Source organism: Ammospiza nelsoni, chromosome 5 (assembly GCF_027579445.1).
Source record: "Ammospiza nelsoni isolate bAmmNel1 chromosome 5, bAmmNel1.pri, whole genome shotgun sequence".
NCBI lineage: Eukaryota > Metazoa > Chordata > Aves > Passeriformes > Passerellidae > Ammospiza > Ammospiza nelsoni.
In genome coordinates, this window is record NC_080637.1 from 37,586,063 (window position 1) to 37,599,586 (window position 13,524).

General features: G+C 34.7%; 1 protein-coding gene across 2 annotated transcripts in view; it reads left to right on the forward strand.

Moving 5' to 3' along the window:
- ZDHHC17 (zinc finger DHHC-type palmitoyltransferase 17) overlaps window positions 1-13,524 on the forward strand; it is a 64,373-nt gene that overhangs the window by 41,348 nt on the left and 9,501 nt on the right. For both annotated transcript variants that reach the window (XM_059472136.1, XM_059472137.1), the window contains exons 9-13: window positions 717-859; window positions 3,127-3,227; window positions 9,676-9,800; window positions 11,807-11,869; window positions 13,016-13,109. In XM_059472136.1, coding sequence (XP_059328119.1) covers window positions 717-859; window positions 3,127-3,227; window positions 9,676-9,800; window positions 11,807-11,869; window positions 13,016-13,109 — 526 coding nt within the window. The remainder of the gene's footprint in view (window positions 1-716; window positions 860-3,126; window positions 3,228-9,675; window positions 9,801-11,806; window positions 11,870-13,015; window positions 13,110-13,524) is intronic.

Below are 13,524 nucleotides of genomic sequence, written 5' to 3' on the forward strand. Positions count from 1 at the left end.
CTGTAGCAAGAAGAACTCTCTTCCTACATATTGTTTGATAATTTAAAGGGAGTTAATGTTTTCTTCTTAGTATCCATCCACATTTAGGCTGAGTGTTGGACTGGATATTAAGTGTTGCTACCACTGATATAATTTTTTAAAATAAAGATACATTGCATCAAGGTCCTGAAAGTACTGCTACAGTCTGGGCGTTAACCCTGTGGTACTGTAACACTGCTGTGATTATTGACCTGAAGTGGTTTGTATCTTTCATTGTCACTGTACTTTAATTATTTGGAAAGAGTTCAGTGGTTTCATCAGGAGTCGTATCCACACAGTGTAAGACAAAAAAGGTCATATCTTTATTAATAGATGCTTCAGTATGGCTTAAAAACTGCAGTTACACGAGTAATAAAAATTTACTGACATTGTCATGTGCTGTGTGGCAGTTCATACACCCACGGATTTGTTAAAAAGAGCTAACGTTGCTTGATTCTGGATTAGTAGCAAAGTCTCTAGAAGACAGTTCTAAAAGTTATCAATTTGTAATATGACTTTAGGAAGGTTTATTTTCTTTGCAAATTCATTGGAGATGTGTAAAGACAAGAAATGAGGAAAATTTGTGAAGATTTATCCCCCTAAATTTTTTTGAAAATTTAAGTTTTTATGACTGTCGTGTTTATTATACAATCTGTTCCTGAAAACAGAGTTACTCACTGGTGTTTGTTTCTATATAGGAATTCCGTCAGAAGGTGATGCTGGGAACTCCTTTCCTAGTTATTTGGCTGGTTGGGTTTATAGCAGACCTAGACATTGATTCTTGGCTCATTAAAGGGCTGATGTATGGTGGCGTTTGGGCTATGGTACAGTTTCTTTCAAAGTAAGTGTTTTACTGGGACACTGTCTATTTAGTGTGCATGTAAGAAGTATTTTGCTGACATCTTTATTGGATGGATAACCTTAAATTTCCATTTGTTGGAATTGGTCTTTATTTCTGCAAAAGATCTTGTGCAACTATAGCTCCTGTAATGCTCTATTGTCTTGTGAGACCTGGAATTAGCTTGGGTGAATACTGCTGAGCTAACAGAAGCTAACAGCAGAACAGAAATTCAGTCATTATCCAGAGGAGGGTGCTGATTGTCTGTCTACAAAGTTATCAGCATGAATGTAGCAGAAAGCAAGCAATGGAAAAGTTACTATAAAGTAATAAAGACAATATGCAAGTGTACTATTAAAACTGTTTTCTCTCAATAATTTAAATGCACAAAAGCATCTAAAGATATTTATAGAGAGAAATTAAGTTAGAATCAGATTTTGAAGCTTTTGTTGTTGTGGAAATAAGTGACTAAAGAAAGAGGCTGCTTTCTTAGAGTGTTTTTTGTACATCTTGTTACCTGATCATAAATACTTTTAGTTCTATTTATGATTACTTCAAATGTCTGTAAATGTACCTACAAATACACACACACACATGTGTAGTCATCCTCCAGTGGATTTTCAAGAGCTGTAGACTGCCTCATCTCTACTTTGCTTTTCATTATCATGTGCTGCCAACATAGGAGTACTTGTTGTATCCCCATACTTAGCAGCTTTCTGCTTTTCTGGGGTTGGATGTCATGTTTGTTTAGAACCATTTGCTTCTCATTTCTTTCTGTATCAAGAGGAAAATATATCTGCTCCTTAAACCAAATTCAGAAGATTTTAGTGAACTTAGTAGACTGGGAGGGAAGTGGAAGGTTATCCAGCATTTGCAGGATCTTGGAGATGATCTGTCTGGTCTTTTTGTCACCTCTGAGGCTTTGCAATTTGCTGGCCTCCTCCCACAAAAAAACATATTTCTCATTTGTCAAATTCTCAGGTGTGTCTCCTACAGAAAGGAAGGACAAGATTTCCCAAGATCTGTGTTTTGTCAAGTTTTATATTTTTGGCCTAACTGACATGAGTTCAAGATTAACATTTTTATTTTCTCTTATCTGTTGTTTAATATTTAGTATAAATAATTTTTTAAATGTTTTACACAAAGCCCAGGTTTGAATTAAATTTGTGCTGTTATTGTAATAGTGTTTTCTTCCCCTGTAGAATTTTAGGTAATCTGCTTAGCTGTATTTTCCTCCCTGCTTTCACACACACAAAAATGCACAGAATTCACTGAAAGAAAGAGTAGTGCAGAGTAACTACTGTGTGGCCAAATCTATATTCACCTATTATTCATCGAATTAGCTCATGTTGCTTACAGGATTTTCTCCTAAGACCTAGGGAACTTCCACTAGAGAAAAGAGAGGTACTGTAAGGGAGTAAAGAAGTGAAATGGAAACTACTCCCTGCACACATTTGTCTGTGGCAGCCCTGAGGGAATCACCAGCACAAAAAGCAAAATGGATCAATAGCAGGATGTTTAGGCAGATAATGCAGAAATTTTATTTCAGGGAGGTTAGTTGTTCAGAGTGTTGTTTTCCATACGTTTTGTAGCAATTTCTTCTTGAATATGGAGTAGCCTAGTTATTCACCTAGTTTATCTCACTGTGTGCAACTTTATTCAGACAAGTCTTTAAAATGCAAAAGTGTAAGAAAGTGAAAGTCATTCCGATGGCCTAATTTTTTAAATTAATCTAGCAGCATTTTATCTTAGAATTTGGTAAATATAGTGATATATGGGAAATTAATTAGTCTGGATTTTTTTTCAACTTTATATTGGCAACTGCAGCAGAAGCAAAATATTGAATTATCTGAAATATTTCAAGTATGTAGGCTGATAACACCAAAGTCTCTTAAGCTTGTTTTCTTAAGGACATGATTTTAATGTACAGTTTTCATTGTATGAGTTTTCAAAATGTCTTTACACTGGAATCTCAAAACTTACTGCAGTTTGCAACGCTGTCCATGTTGCTGAAAATCTCACAGGTTCCTGACTGCTTGCACAGTGTGGTTTTAGCATCAGTATTTACTCATTCTGCCTGTCTTGGCAGGTTGAAAAAAGGAATTTCTCATGAACCTTGAACAGAAAAGTGAGGAAAATGTATGTATGGCATATTGTGCAAAATCCCATATAATACATATTTTAATAGGAAGTGTTTCCCTGAAGCAGTAGTTCAGGATTTACATTTTATGAATCAAAACTTACCATGTGACATTGTTCTTTCATTACAGGTCATTCTTTGATCACTCCATGCACAGTGCATTGCCTCTTGGAATATATTTGGCAACAAAATTCTGGATGTATGTGACGTGGTTCTTCTGGTTTTGGAATGATATCCTTTTTAGTGTACAGTAGTATTTTTTTCATGTTCATAGTATGAGGAATTACACAGCTATATCCTATATATAACACTAAGTAAACTAATAATAATTATAAAAAGGGAAGCACCACTAAACGTCGCTTTCTATATTAATGTTAATTAATTTATTGCTTTAGAAATGTGCATGCTCTTGCTGTTCTTTGGTAAGTAAAAGATTTTCCTCAAAACTTGCTTACAGTACTCGGCAGAATTTCCTTTACCAATTTTCTATGTGGAGGAAATGTTAGCAACTTTGTAAAATATTCTCTGGCTGTGAGGGGACACAATGTAATTGACTGCATTTTTTAGACACTATTCTGAAAACAGTAGGCTGATTCATGGTCTGTATCAATTCTAGTGGAATTGGTTTCACAGTTACAGCTTCTGAAAGATTTTGGAAATTCCATTTTGTGCAAACTTTAGATGCATTTGATAACTATATTTATAGTTATGTTGAAAATATGTTTATTAACAATACCAGATTATAGAGATTCAGCATACTGCCGTATTTTTGTGGTTTTGATTGTCTGTCTAGATATGAATTTCCCTTACTCATGGAGGTAGAAATTGAGTCAGAGTTCAGTGGGGAATGTTAGTTTTCTATGGCAATTAAATAGATTCAAACTTTTAAACAACTTTCTTGGGTTCTGTAATTTCAGTTGCCAAGAAAACAAAGTAGAGATTTGATGTTTAATATAGTTCTTAAAGTTGTAATTGCAGGATTTTTATCCTGAAGCTCATATTTCATTCATATATCTATCAACTTGCTTAGATTTTTATTTCTGTAATTCATTCTGATTAAATAGCTTGAAGTTCATCACATTTTTTTTTGCAGAGAATAATCTTAATTGTTCACTAGAACTGTAGGCGATTACCCTAATAAAACCTGACTTCAGAATGTCAATAAAATACTGTCCTACTTCTGTCCCAAGCTGGTGTCTCACAACCACCAACAGTATAGAGAAGTTGTGGTCTAAGACCTTCAGTTACTAATTACTTTCATTAGAGCTGACACAATTCTCTGACAATCAGTTTTAGAGACCAAGTGCTTGAGGCCATCTTTCTTTAATTGGTGATTTTTAATTGGAAGTCTTTGTAATAAGATTCCAAATTCATTCTTCTTCTGGAAAGTAGCCCTGTAACTTTATTGCAAAAAAGAAATTGCATGCCTCCTCTATTTTTATAACATGAGGCATAGCATTGTGGTTGGATAAAGAATTCCTGTATTTTTACAGCTTTATATGATTGCTTACAGCAGACTAGAGTACTACTTTACACTTTGTTCTGTTCAAGTGATAAAACCTGTCCTAGTAGTTTTCACAAATTCTGACTGTCTTTTGCTTGGGGAAGAGAAATTATAACCTTAAACAACTATCAGGACTTGCCTTACTGGAACTTTACATTATAAATAACATAAAGATCTTAATTGCTGCAAGTGCAACTTTAATATTCAAGTATTTAAAGATCATCAACTCTTGTGTGTTTAATCCTAATAGGACAGAAAAGGTCAGGTGATGCAATGTATCATAAAGAAAAAACAAGGATTTGCAGTGCATTTTCTTGAATTTCAGTGTGGTCACATGAAAAATAGATCTCTAAATTCTAAGGTTTAATAATGTGTCTTTCAAAAAGCCAGTATTGAAAATGTATTGAACGTTTTGTAAATGTTTCAATTCTATTGGATTTTTCTCAGCAGCTTCTGAGTCTGGTGTATTTGATAAAGTAGAAATCCTGTTCTTGCAGGGAATGCGGAATATGATCTGTGTATTTTTGAGTCTATATATGAGTTTATGCTCCTATGCCTCCCTGCCACTGTTTTGCTGCATCCTTGTAACTATATTGTGTTTGTAACAAAGGATACTTATGTCTTGCCCCATTAGTGTATTCTAGTTTTCTAGTGTTTGCAGAGTAGGAGCAAAAATGCCCTCAAAAATCCTACACACTATGTTGCTGTGTTTTAATTTAGTTTTATTTGTAAAAGAAAAAAACTTACTGAAAATTACACTTTTAATAATGTGAGACTAGAATTTCACATTTTTTTTTCTTTTTCATTAGTATTTACAGGTATAACATTCTCTTGTGTCCTGTAAATGCCCTGCCAAGATTATACCTCAGTTGTTCATGCAGTCTTTCCAGTTGCAGCTGAACAAATACTGCTCGTTATGTCAAAAGGTTCTTACACTGCTCTGTTTTTCTAAAATGTCAGAGTTTACTGTAACCCAAACTATTCACAGTATTTTTTTTTCTCTTCTGTTTGTATTTGGTGCAAATGGGAGTGTGCAGTTTTAAGTCAGCGAGCTTTTATGGCTGTGACATCCTTTCTGCAATGCTGAGATTTTGAGATTATATAGGGCAATTTGTGTTTTTTAAAATAATTTATCGTTGACTAATGCTGTATTGATTATCTTATTTCAAATATACTTCACCAATTTCTGGTGTCTAGGTTAAAGGAAACAAAAATTGCGCACGTTTTCAATTAGTTGAAATTAGTTGAATTAGATTGTTTTAAAACTGGGTGTAAGAGAATTCTTTATGATTTTCATTCTTTCACAAAGCTGATACAATTGTATAGGATTTAAAAACTGTAACAAGCTAATTGGTACAGTTAAGCAGTTAAAAAAAAGTTTATTACCAAAATTAGTTTCAGGAAAAGAGCAAAAAGTCTTCATGCAGAAAAAAAGAAGTCAGCAGCTGTTTTTCTACAGGAACTAAAGACCCCAAAAATCCAAGATCTGGGCCCAGCTGTGCAGAGCTTCTGTTCCCATGTCTAAATACTTTTTCTAAAGTTAAAGAAAAAAGTTAAAAAAAAATCCAGTGTTGGTGGAGATAGGCTAACTGAAATAATTTGTAAGCTAAGGGATTCTTTTATGTCAGGTAGAAATGGAGTTAAAAGGCTTTTGCAGAGCTTCAGTTAATTACAAACTGATTTTGTCTAATAAATGTCTAGTGAAATGAGGCTTCTCATGTAGCTAGCTGCTGTTACCTGCCTGGACTCTTAGATCCAGATGTACAGCTGTTATTAATTGGGGATTTGGAGCATCTTTCTAATAGGGAAAAGCTGAGGGAGTTGGGCATGTTGAGACTCAAAAAGACATGTCTGAGAGACATTAGTCATCAATGTCTGTAAGAATCTAAACAGGGAGTGTCAGAGGATGTTTCCAGGCTCTTCCTAATTGTGCTGAGCAGTAGGACAAGAGGCAATGGGCAGAAAATTATGCACAGGAAGTTTCACCTGAATATGAAAAGGGGCTTCTTTACCATGAAGGTGAGCATGCACTGGAACAGATTACCCAGAGAGGTTCTGGAGTCTCTCCTCAGTGTTCCAGAACAGTCTGGACACAATCCTGTGCTGTGTGCTCTGGTGTGACCTTGCTTGAGCAGGAAGGTTGGACCAGATGACCCACTGTGGTCTCTTCCAGCCTGGAAGAGACCCATTCTGACCCATTCTGTGATGCTGTGATTCTGTGAATTGGCAGGTTTATTAGCATATATTTGATCTCTGACACCTTACACTGGCTGCAGATTTTTCTGTGCAGGAGAAAAGGATTTTTGGTTAGTGAAAGGGCATATCTGGGTCTATAATGTGCATTTTGGCTTGATCTCAGACTTGTATGATACCTGATACCAGGAAGCTGCATGTATTTGAGGCCTTTAAATAGACTACAGTTCACAATGAAAAATTAACTTAACCCATGTTTACCTGACTTAGGGGATTGGTGGTGCTTGTTTTGTTTAAATTTTCTTTTTAATGAGATGATCCTTTTCATTCCAATTCCTGCAATGATTTTCAGCATCTTGTACTTGTTCCAATAATTAAAGAATATTGATCAGGACTAAAAGTAGGAAGTGTTTTGTGGGTGTTTCTGCTTTGTCTCTCAATGAAAACTGGGGAAACTGCATAAAAGAGGAGCAAATTGGTGGTAAGGCAGGAGTTGTGAATGCCTGGTATATTATGCATTTTGCAGCCTTTAATAATACAGTAACGCGCCTTTTCCTTTTGTAGCTGTAAATGAGGATGTTAACACAAAATGGGACACTCTCCCTAGAGAACCAATTCCCTGCTCTACTCTGAAGCTATTGCAAACCTACAAGAATTTTTTACATGTGAAGAGTTTTGAGAGATGTCTATGATGCAAGTTGCTAAGATCTCTTTCAAAGTAGACTTCAGAAGGAAGTTCAGTATGATTTTAGATACCTCTAGTGTGGGCATCTGTACTGAAGTTTAAACACTCTTCATAGCCAGTGACAAAAAATAGCCACTTGTAAGGCTCTGCTTCTCTTATATAATTTAAATATCTTGATACTGAAGATAGATTGGACATGGCTTTTTTCCTTCCTGATGTCTGTGAAGGCATAGTGAGTGATTTAAAGTGGGTGAGATGAATCCTATACCTGAAGTTGTTTACCTACATCACATGCTGGAAATACCCTGAAGAAAACTTCTAAATTCTCATGTGGTTTCCCAGCTGCAGCAGAGAAATCCCCTATCTGCCACAATTTGCATTGTCAGCATTGCTCTCATCTGACACCACCTGATAAAAACACAGGGAAAACAGGTTCTGGGGGATGTCTCTTATGTTCTGTCTGTATTTGAGGGAATAAAATGGGGGAGAAGTCCATTGAGACAATGGACTCTGCAGCTTTGTTACCGATTATCCAAATTTAAGTTAGCGGAAAAACAATTGCAAAGCATTAAGGTTATAAAAACCCTCTTAGTCTTTTTTCACATCTTCTTTAAAAGTCTAGACATGACGTATGGTATTTAGAAATGGGTCATAAAATTGGTTCCAGTTGTACCTTCATTGTTTGTAATGGTTGTCTGATTAAGGTACACTTAATGGAAAATCAGTTTTCACTGTTATAAAAAACCCAGCAATTACTTTAGTATTCTAAAAAAATGTAACCTCTCTCTAGCTAAGCAGTTCAGTTGCACCAGCTTATTCTTGGCAGCAGGTAGCTTTAGAAAAAAATAGGAAGTTGGATTGTGTAAATTTTGACATCAGAGCGTTTAATCTCTAATGTATAAAATAGAACTGTGAATGTTCGGGTTATAGTATAGCTGATGTTTTTTCCCCCATTATAAACTTGCAGGAAACGTTACTGGAAAGATAAATTGCCTTTAATAAGCTGATACTAATTCTACTATATAGTATACTTTATTAAAATTTTAATTTAGCTTACCAATATTTTTTATTAGAAATTCACAGCCAATTCCTTACCCCAACCAGAGGAAAATAAAAATGATTTGTGATACACTTCACATAAACAATGTGACTTCCTTAGCATTACAGAAGTCAAAAAGAGGCCTACTTGTATTTGTTTGCATTTCTGGGTTCTTTTGCATCTCAAGCTGTTTAGATCTGAATGTATCTAAGTTCCTCAAAATGCAGTGTCATTTGGGTGTGTAGTGTTTTCTACCTGAGTACTAGGTGTCCTTTTTGTTTGGATAATGCTGTAGAGGTTTCTGCACCACAGATTTGTCAAGTAGGGCATCTTTTGGCAGTTGTAAGTGGTAGTGACAGCAGGTGTCTTCATTCAGTTTTGTCAGGTCTTTTGTAGGTTTATGAGAATAAATAATTTTCCTTTTGTGGAAGAGAAACATCTGAAGTATTTGCTTTTTCAACATCACTGCTAAAAATGTTTTAATTCTCTGAAGAAATGTCAAGTGCTGTAAGACTAGCATGTTACATGACAAGACATTGAATGCAGGAAATGTATTTTAAAACAAATGGCTATTTTCTGTCTTTATGGTAACTGATTTTATAAACACTTCTAGAGAATAATAAACCCTGTGGTTTTTAAAGTATTAGACATATTAGTATGTTAAAAATAACTTCCAGTGATGCAAAATATGTGTATTGCCTTATTACAGGACCAGGTTTCAGACACTACCTTTCTTGGAGATAAGTGGTGTTGGGACATGATTGCCGTGCAACAGTGGCCATTGCAGCAAAATTCCTTCTATGGCCAGAAACAGCATGTCCTGTGATATCATAGGAATGTCAAGCCAGTGAAGACATAGGCAGTCAAATGTCTGTTTTATAAATAGAGCTCCAAAGTGTTTATTCTGAAAACAGGAAATAGTTATTGAGAAGATAAATTTCATGGGATTTAATTTAATTAAAAGGGAAAACAGTTACAAAAACTGAACTATCGTTGTTCATCCTTTAGAATGATAAATGCTTTAGAAATACTTTATGAAACAGACCATTCTGAAAAGTAAGTTTTGAACGTCAAGCAATGGCAAATGCTGAGTACCAAGCTAGTTCTTACAGCAGTGCTGAATTTTGTTAATTCTGAAGACAGTGACTCAAGGGCATTAGTAAAATTTAAATGTAGTTAAATTTTGTTTCAGAATTATCAGTGAGAATGTTGAAGAGGAAATTCAGTTTTACACTTGAGATTCCTTGACTGTAAACACATCTCAATTTTTTCTTTATACATCTTCCGTTCCTTGCTAATAGCATTGCACTTTTCTACAATTTTGGAAAATCCTGGAAATCTGATCCAGGAATCATCAAAGCTACGGAAGAACAAAAGAAAAAGGTAAAGCCAAGAGATATGAACTTGTTCTTCAACAGCCTTCCATCAGCTGATCAGAGTATTTAGTTTACTATTCAGTACATTGCATTTCAGTAAGTTGTATGAAAAAAGTTTAAAATGTTGAAAAGTCTTCCAGATTTATTTTTTGACATGTGGAATGCATTTCAAGTCTTAACTGGTGCAAAATTACATATTAGTCATTTTGAGTAGCAAAATAAAATTGTAACTTGAATTTTCAATATTAAAAGTTTGAAAAGCAGTTATGTGAAAAAGAAAATGTGAAGTTTCAGACTTTTGCCATAGTGAAACAAATAGCGCATTGTGGGAAAAGTGTTAGTTAATTTTATGAAAACTTTCCAGACTTCTAAGCACCTCTAATTTTCTTTACCTTTGTATCTAAAAGTATTAAACTGACAAACATTTTGAAGCTAAAACAGCCATAATCCCAGGCAGTTTGGGGTGGGCTTTTATTTTGGCATAAATGTCAGAGAAAATATGGGTGATCTAATGATATCTACGACATTGTATCATTATTAGCATCTCATATTGTTATTTCAAATTAAGTACATTGTTCTCAGCAGCCAAAATGAGCATTGAATATGCCAAAATTATACAAGCAGCAAAACTGTTTTGTTTTGTTTAAGTTTCCTAGAAGCCAACATTCCACCTAAAAATGAACTTTGAGCTTCTACTTCATGGTTATTTGTGAAAAAACCTGTGTGAATCAAAATCAGACCACTTGGAGTTATGTTCTTATGTAGGAATGAAAATATAATAGCCATTAAAAGGATGGTGTCAATGAAATAACTTTTGTGTTCTGCAATAGGCTATAGCTGAGTACTTAGTCAATATGCAGATTTGGATTTACTCTGAAAATTCCATTTCTGTTATTGCCAGTTGCCAAAGTAAACTCCCAACTAAATTCCACTCCTTGAACTGGACTAGATTAAGTAGAGTAGTAAACTATGATACTTTGGACTGGATTCAGCAAATTGCACAAATATGCAGTTTCTTTAATCTACTTGCTTAAGTAGGTGATTAAATGTGGTTCCAAAAGCCTTGTTGAACTGCGTAGGAATTGCAAAATGTAACTTTTTGAGGCAGATACATATGGCTGTGAATGTTTTGGATTTCTTACATTGCAGCTAACCACATGGTAAAATGTTTTGTTACCAGGGGTATGAACCACTGTAGGACATGTGTGTTACCTTCATGCAGTGTAGCACTTCATAACATTTTCATAATTTCTCTTCAAGTATTTAATGCGGAGTTATCCTTTAGCTTTGAAATAACTAAGTAAGAAAATTAATTTCAGATGAACATGTTAATTATGTTTAGAAATGAGTAGTAAGCAACAATTTCAGATGTTTGTTGTTTTAGTATGTCAGGTCCTTCATTCTGTGTTACAAAATAACCCAAATCACTCTTAAAGCAAGTGAAGGAATAAATAAATAAATAAGATATTCCTGTAGTTCAAAAGCATAGAAGGTACACAAAGGTTTACAAAGCACAGTGATGTGGATCTGACGGAAGTGATCCTGGGTCTGCACAATACTTGTATTTAAAAGCTCTTCATCTGCTCTTGTTCAGTTCTGTTCTCCTCAGGTTTGGGATTTTGCTTGTGGACAAGCAAATACTGAACTCCAGTTTTGAGCTGAATGTGCATGAGACCATGCACATTTGTTTTTACATCCTTTTGTTATCTGTAGTGTAGTGTTATACCCCCACTGAAATCAGAGGGACTCATAATGAAATTGTCCAGGGTACCAAAACTGACACCAGCAGCACTGAAATCGCAGTAGGTGACTAGGAATAAGTATAAACTAGAATTAATTTGGAAGTAAATATGCATATTGGTTTAATAAAGTAGATTCAAAATCAGTTTGATCTGAAATGAATTTGCTCCTGTGTGTAGAAAGTACCTGAAATCAAGGGTTCAGAGCCACAGGTCTGAAAATGCTTGTCACCATTTGTTTATATGCTAAATTCTAATTTTATTTTTCCTGCAGACAATAGTAGAACTTGCAGAGACAGGAAGTCTGGACCTCAGTATATTCTGCAGTACCTGCTTGGTAGTATATTTTTTCATCCATTTCTCTGTTTTTTTTTTTTTCTTTAATACTAAGCCAAAATTAGTGTTCCTGTAATTAACACGTATTTGATCTTACTGCAGTTTCAAAGGCAGAATTTATTTGTACTCTTTAATCTAAGCAGTGTTTTCAATACATAATATGTACACAAAAAAAAATGCAGCAGTGAGAGGAAAAAGATTATCTCTTTGGAAGTAACTTGCCAGTGTCAAAATTCAAATATCCAGTATATCTACCAGGTTGGTTGGTTATACACCTAGCAAGTTAGAAAAAACACATGTGACATTCCACTTACCTCTATAACTTGCAGTAACGTTATGGTGTGCTTCTAGTAAAACATTTTTTCAAAAATCAAGTGTGTTTCCCTATCTGGCAATAGTCAGGAGGCGGGGGGGAAGAAATCTTAATTTTTGTAAAGCAAATATAACGTGCTTTTTCTTTGGAAGTTAACTAGCAGATACAAAATGCTCATGCATATCAGTGTTAACACCGCAAAGCTCTGATGTATGTGGAACATGAATGCTGTTTGTATCTCCAAATTTGAAGCTGGAAAATTATGTACAGATGTGGCACCTTAAAAATGATGTGTGTGTATATACATATATATTTCAGAACACTTCTTTCAAGACATAACCTTTCAAGAAAAAATTCTGGGAGTAATTTAGTATTTTAAGTGCCATCGAGTTCTGCTTGTTGAATCATATTTCTGTCTTTAGAAAATAACCTGAAAAGTTTATGTTAGAGCTTGGTTATGAATGATACACAATCATGGAATTCAAGCTCATTCTTTATTTTCATTGTTAAAAGCTGAAATGAAGCTGGTTGCTATACAAAGCTCAATAGCTGGAGGTGATAGAAGAACTTTGTATGAGGAAAATAGTTCTTCATGTAAGAAAAAAAAAGTGAAAATCATTTCAGTGCAGTTTTAAGGATATTTGTGTTTAAAAGTGAGTAGATTAAGCTAAATAGCTAGGATGGCTTTTAGAATTAGCTTCAAGTTTGAAGTTCTCTGAGGAATTAACAATAGCACAATCAATTTACATTTAAATGGAGGGTTTGTGTTTTCTCCTATTTAAAATACATCAGGGTAACTTGCTTTTCTAAACAGATGTTTGTTATCTATTGCAGATACGGAAGCCAGTGAGGTCCAAACACTGCGGCGTTTGCAATCGATGTATAGCGAAGTTTGATCACCACTGCCCGTGGGTGGGGAACTGCGTAGGTGAGCAATTTGCTAAAATGCTCTGCAAGGTTTGGCTGTTCTCATTTCACAGTGGAAGTGACTTGGCTTCTTAAGAAAAGCTTTTCAGTATTGAGCTCAATTTTTTTTCTACTTGTGATTCTCTGCATTATTCTCATTTGTATTGTCTATTATATACCCGTCCTCAAAATTGTTCTGTGTCTAATTCAGTTTGCTACGTATGTATTTTAATTGACATGAAGTTTAGTAGTGAAAAGATTCAAAGCTTTACTGCTGAAAAGGTATGTCCCAATTCCACAACTGATTATTATCCATTACATAAGATGAAATTTTTCATTTTGACCAATATTCAGTGGCTTATTGGTAGAGTATGTGTATTTAAAATTGTTATGGTTATACAAGTTAGATCCAGAACGACTTCCTGTTGAGGTATTCT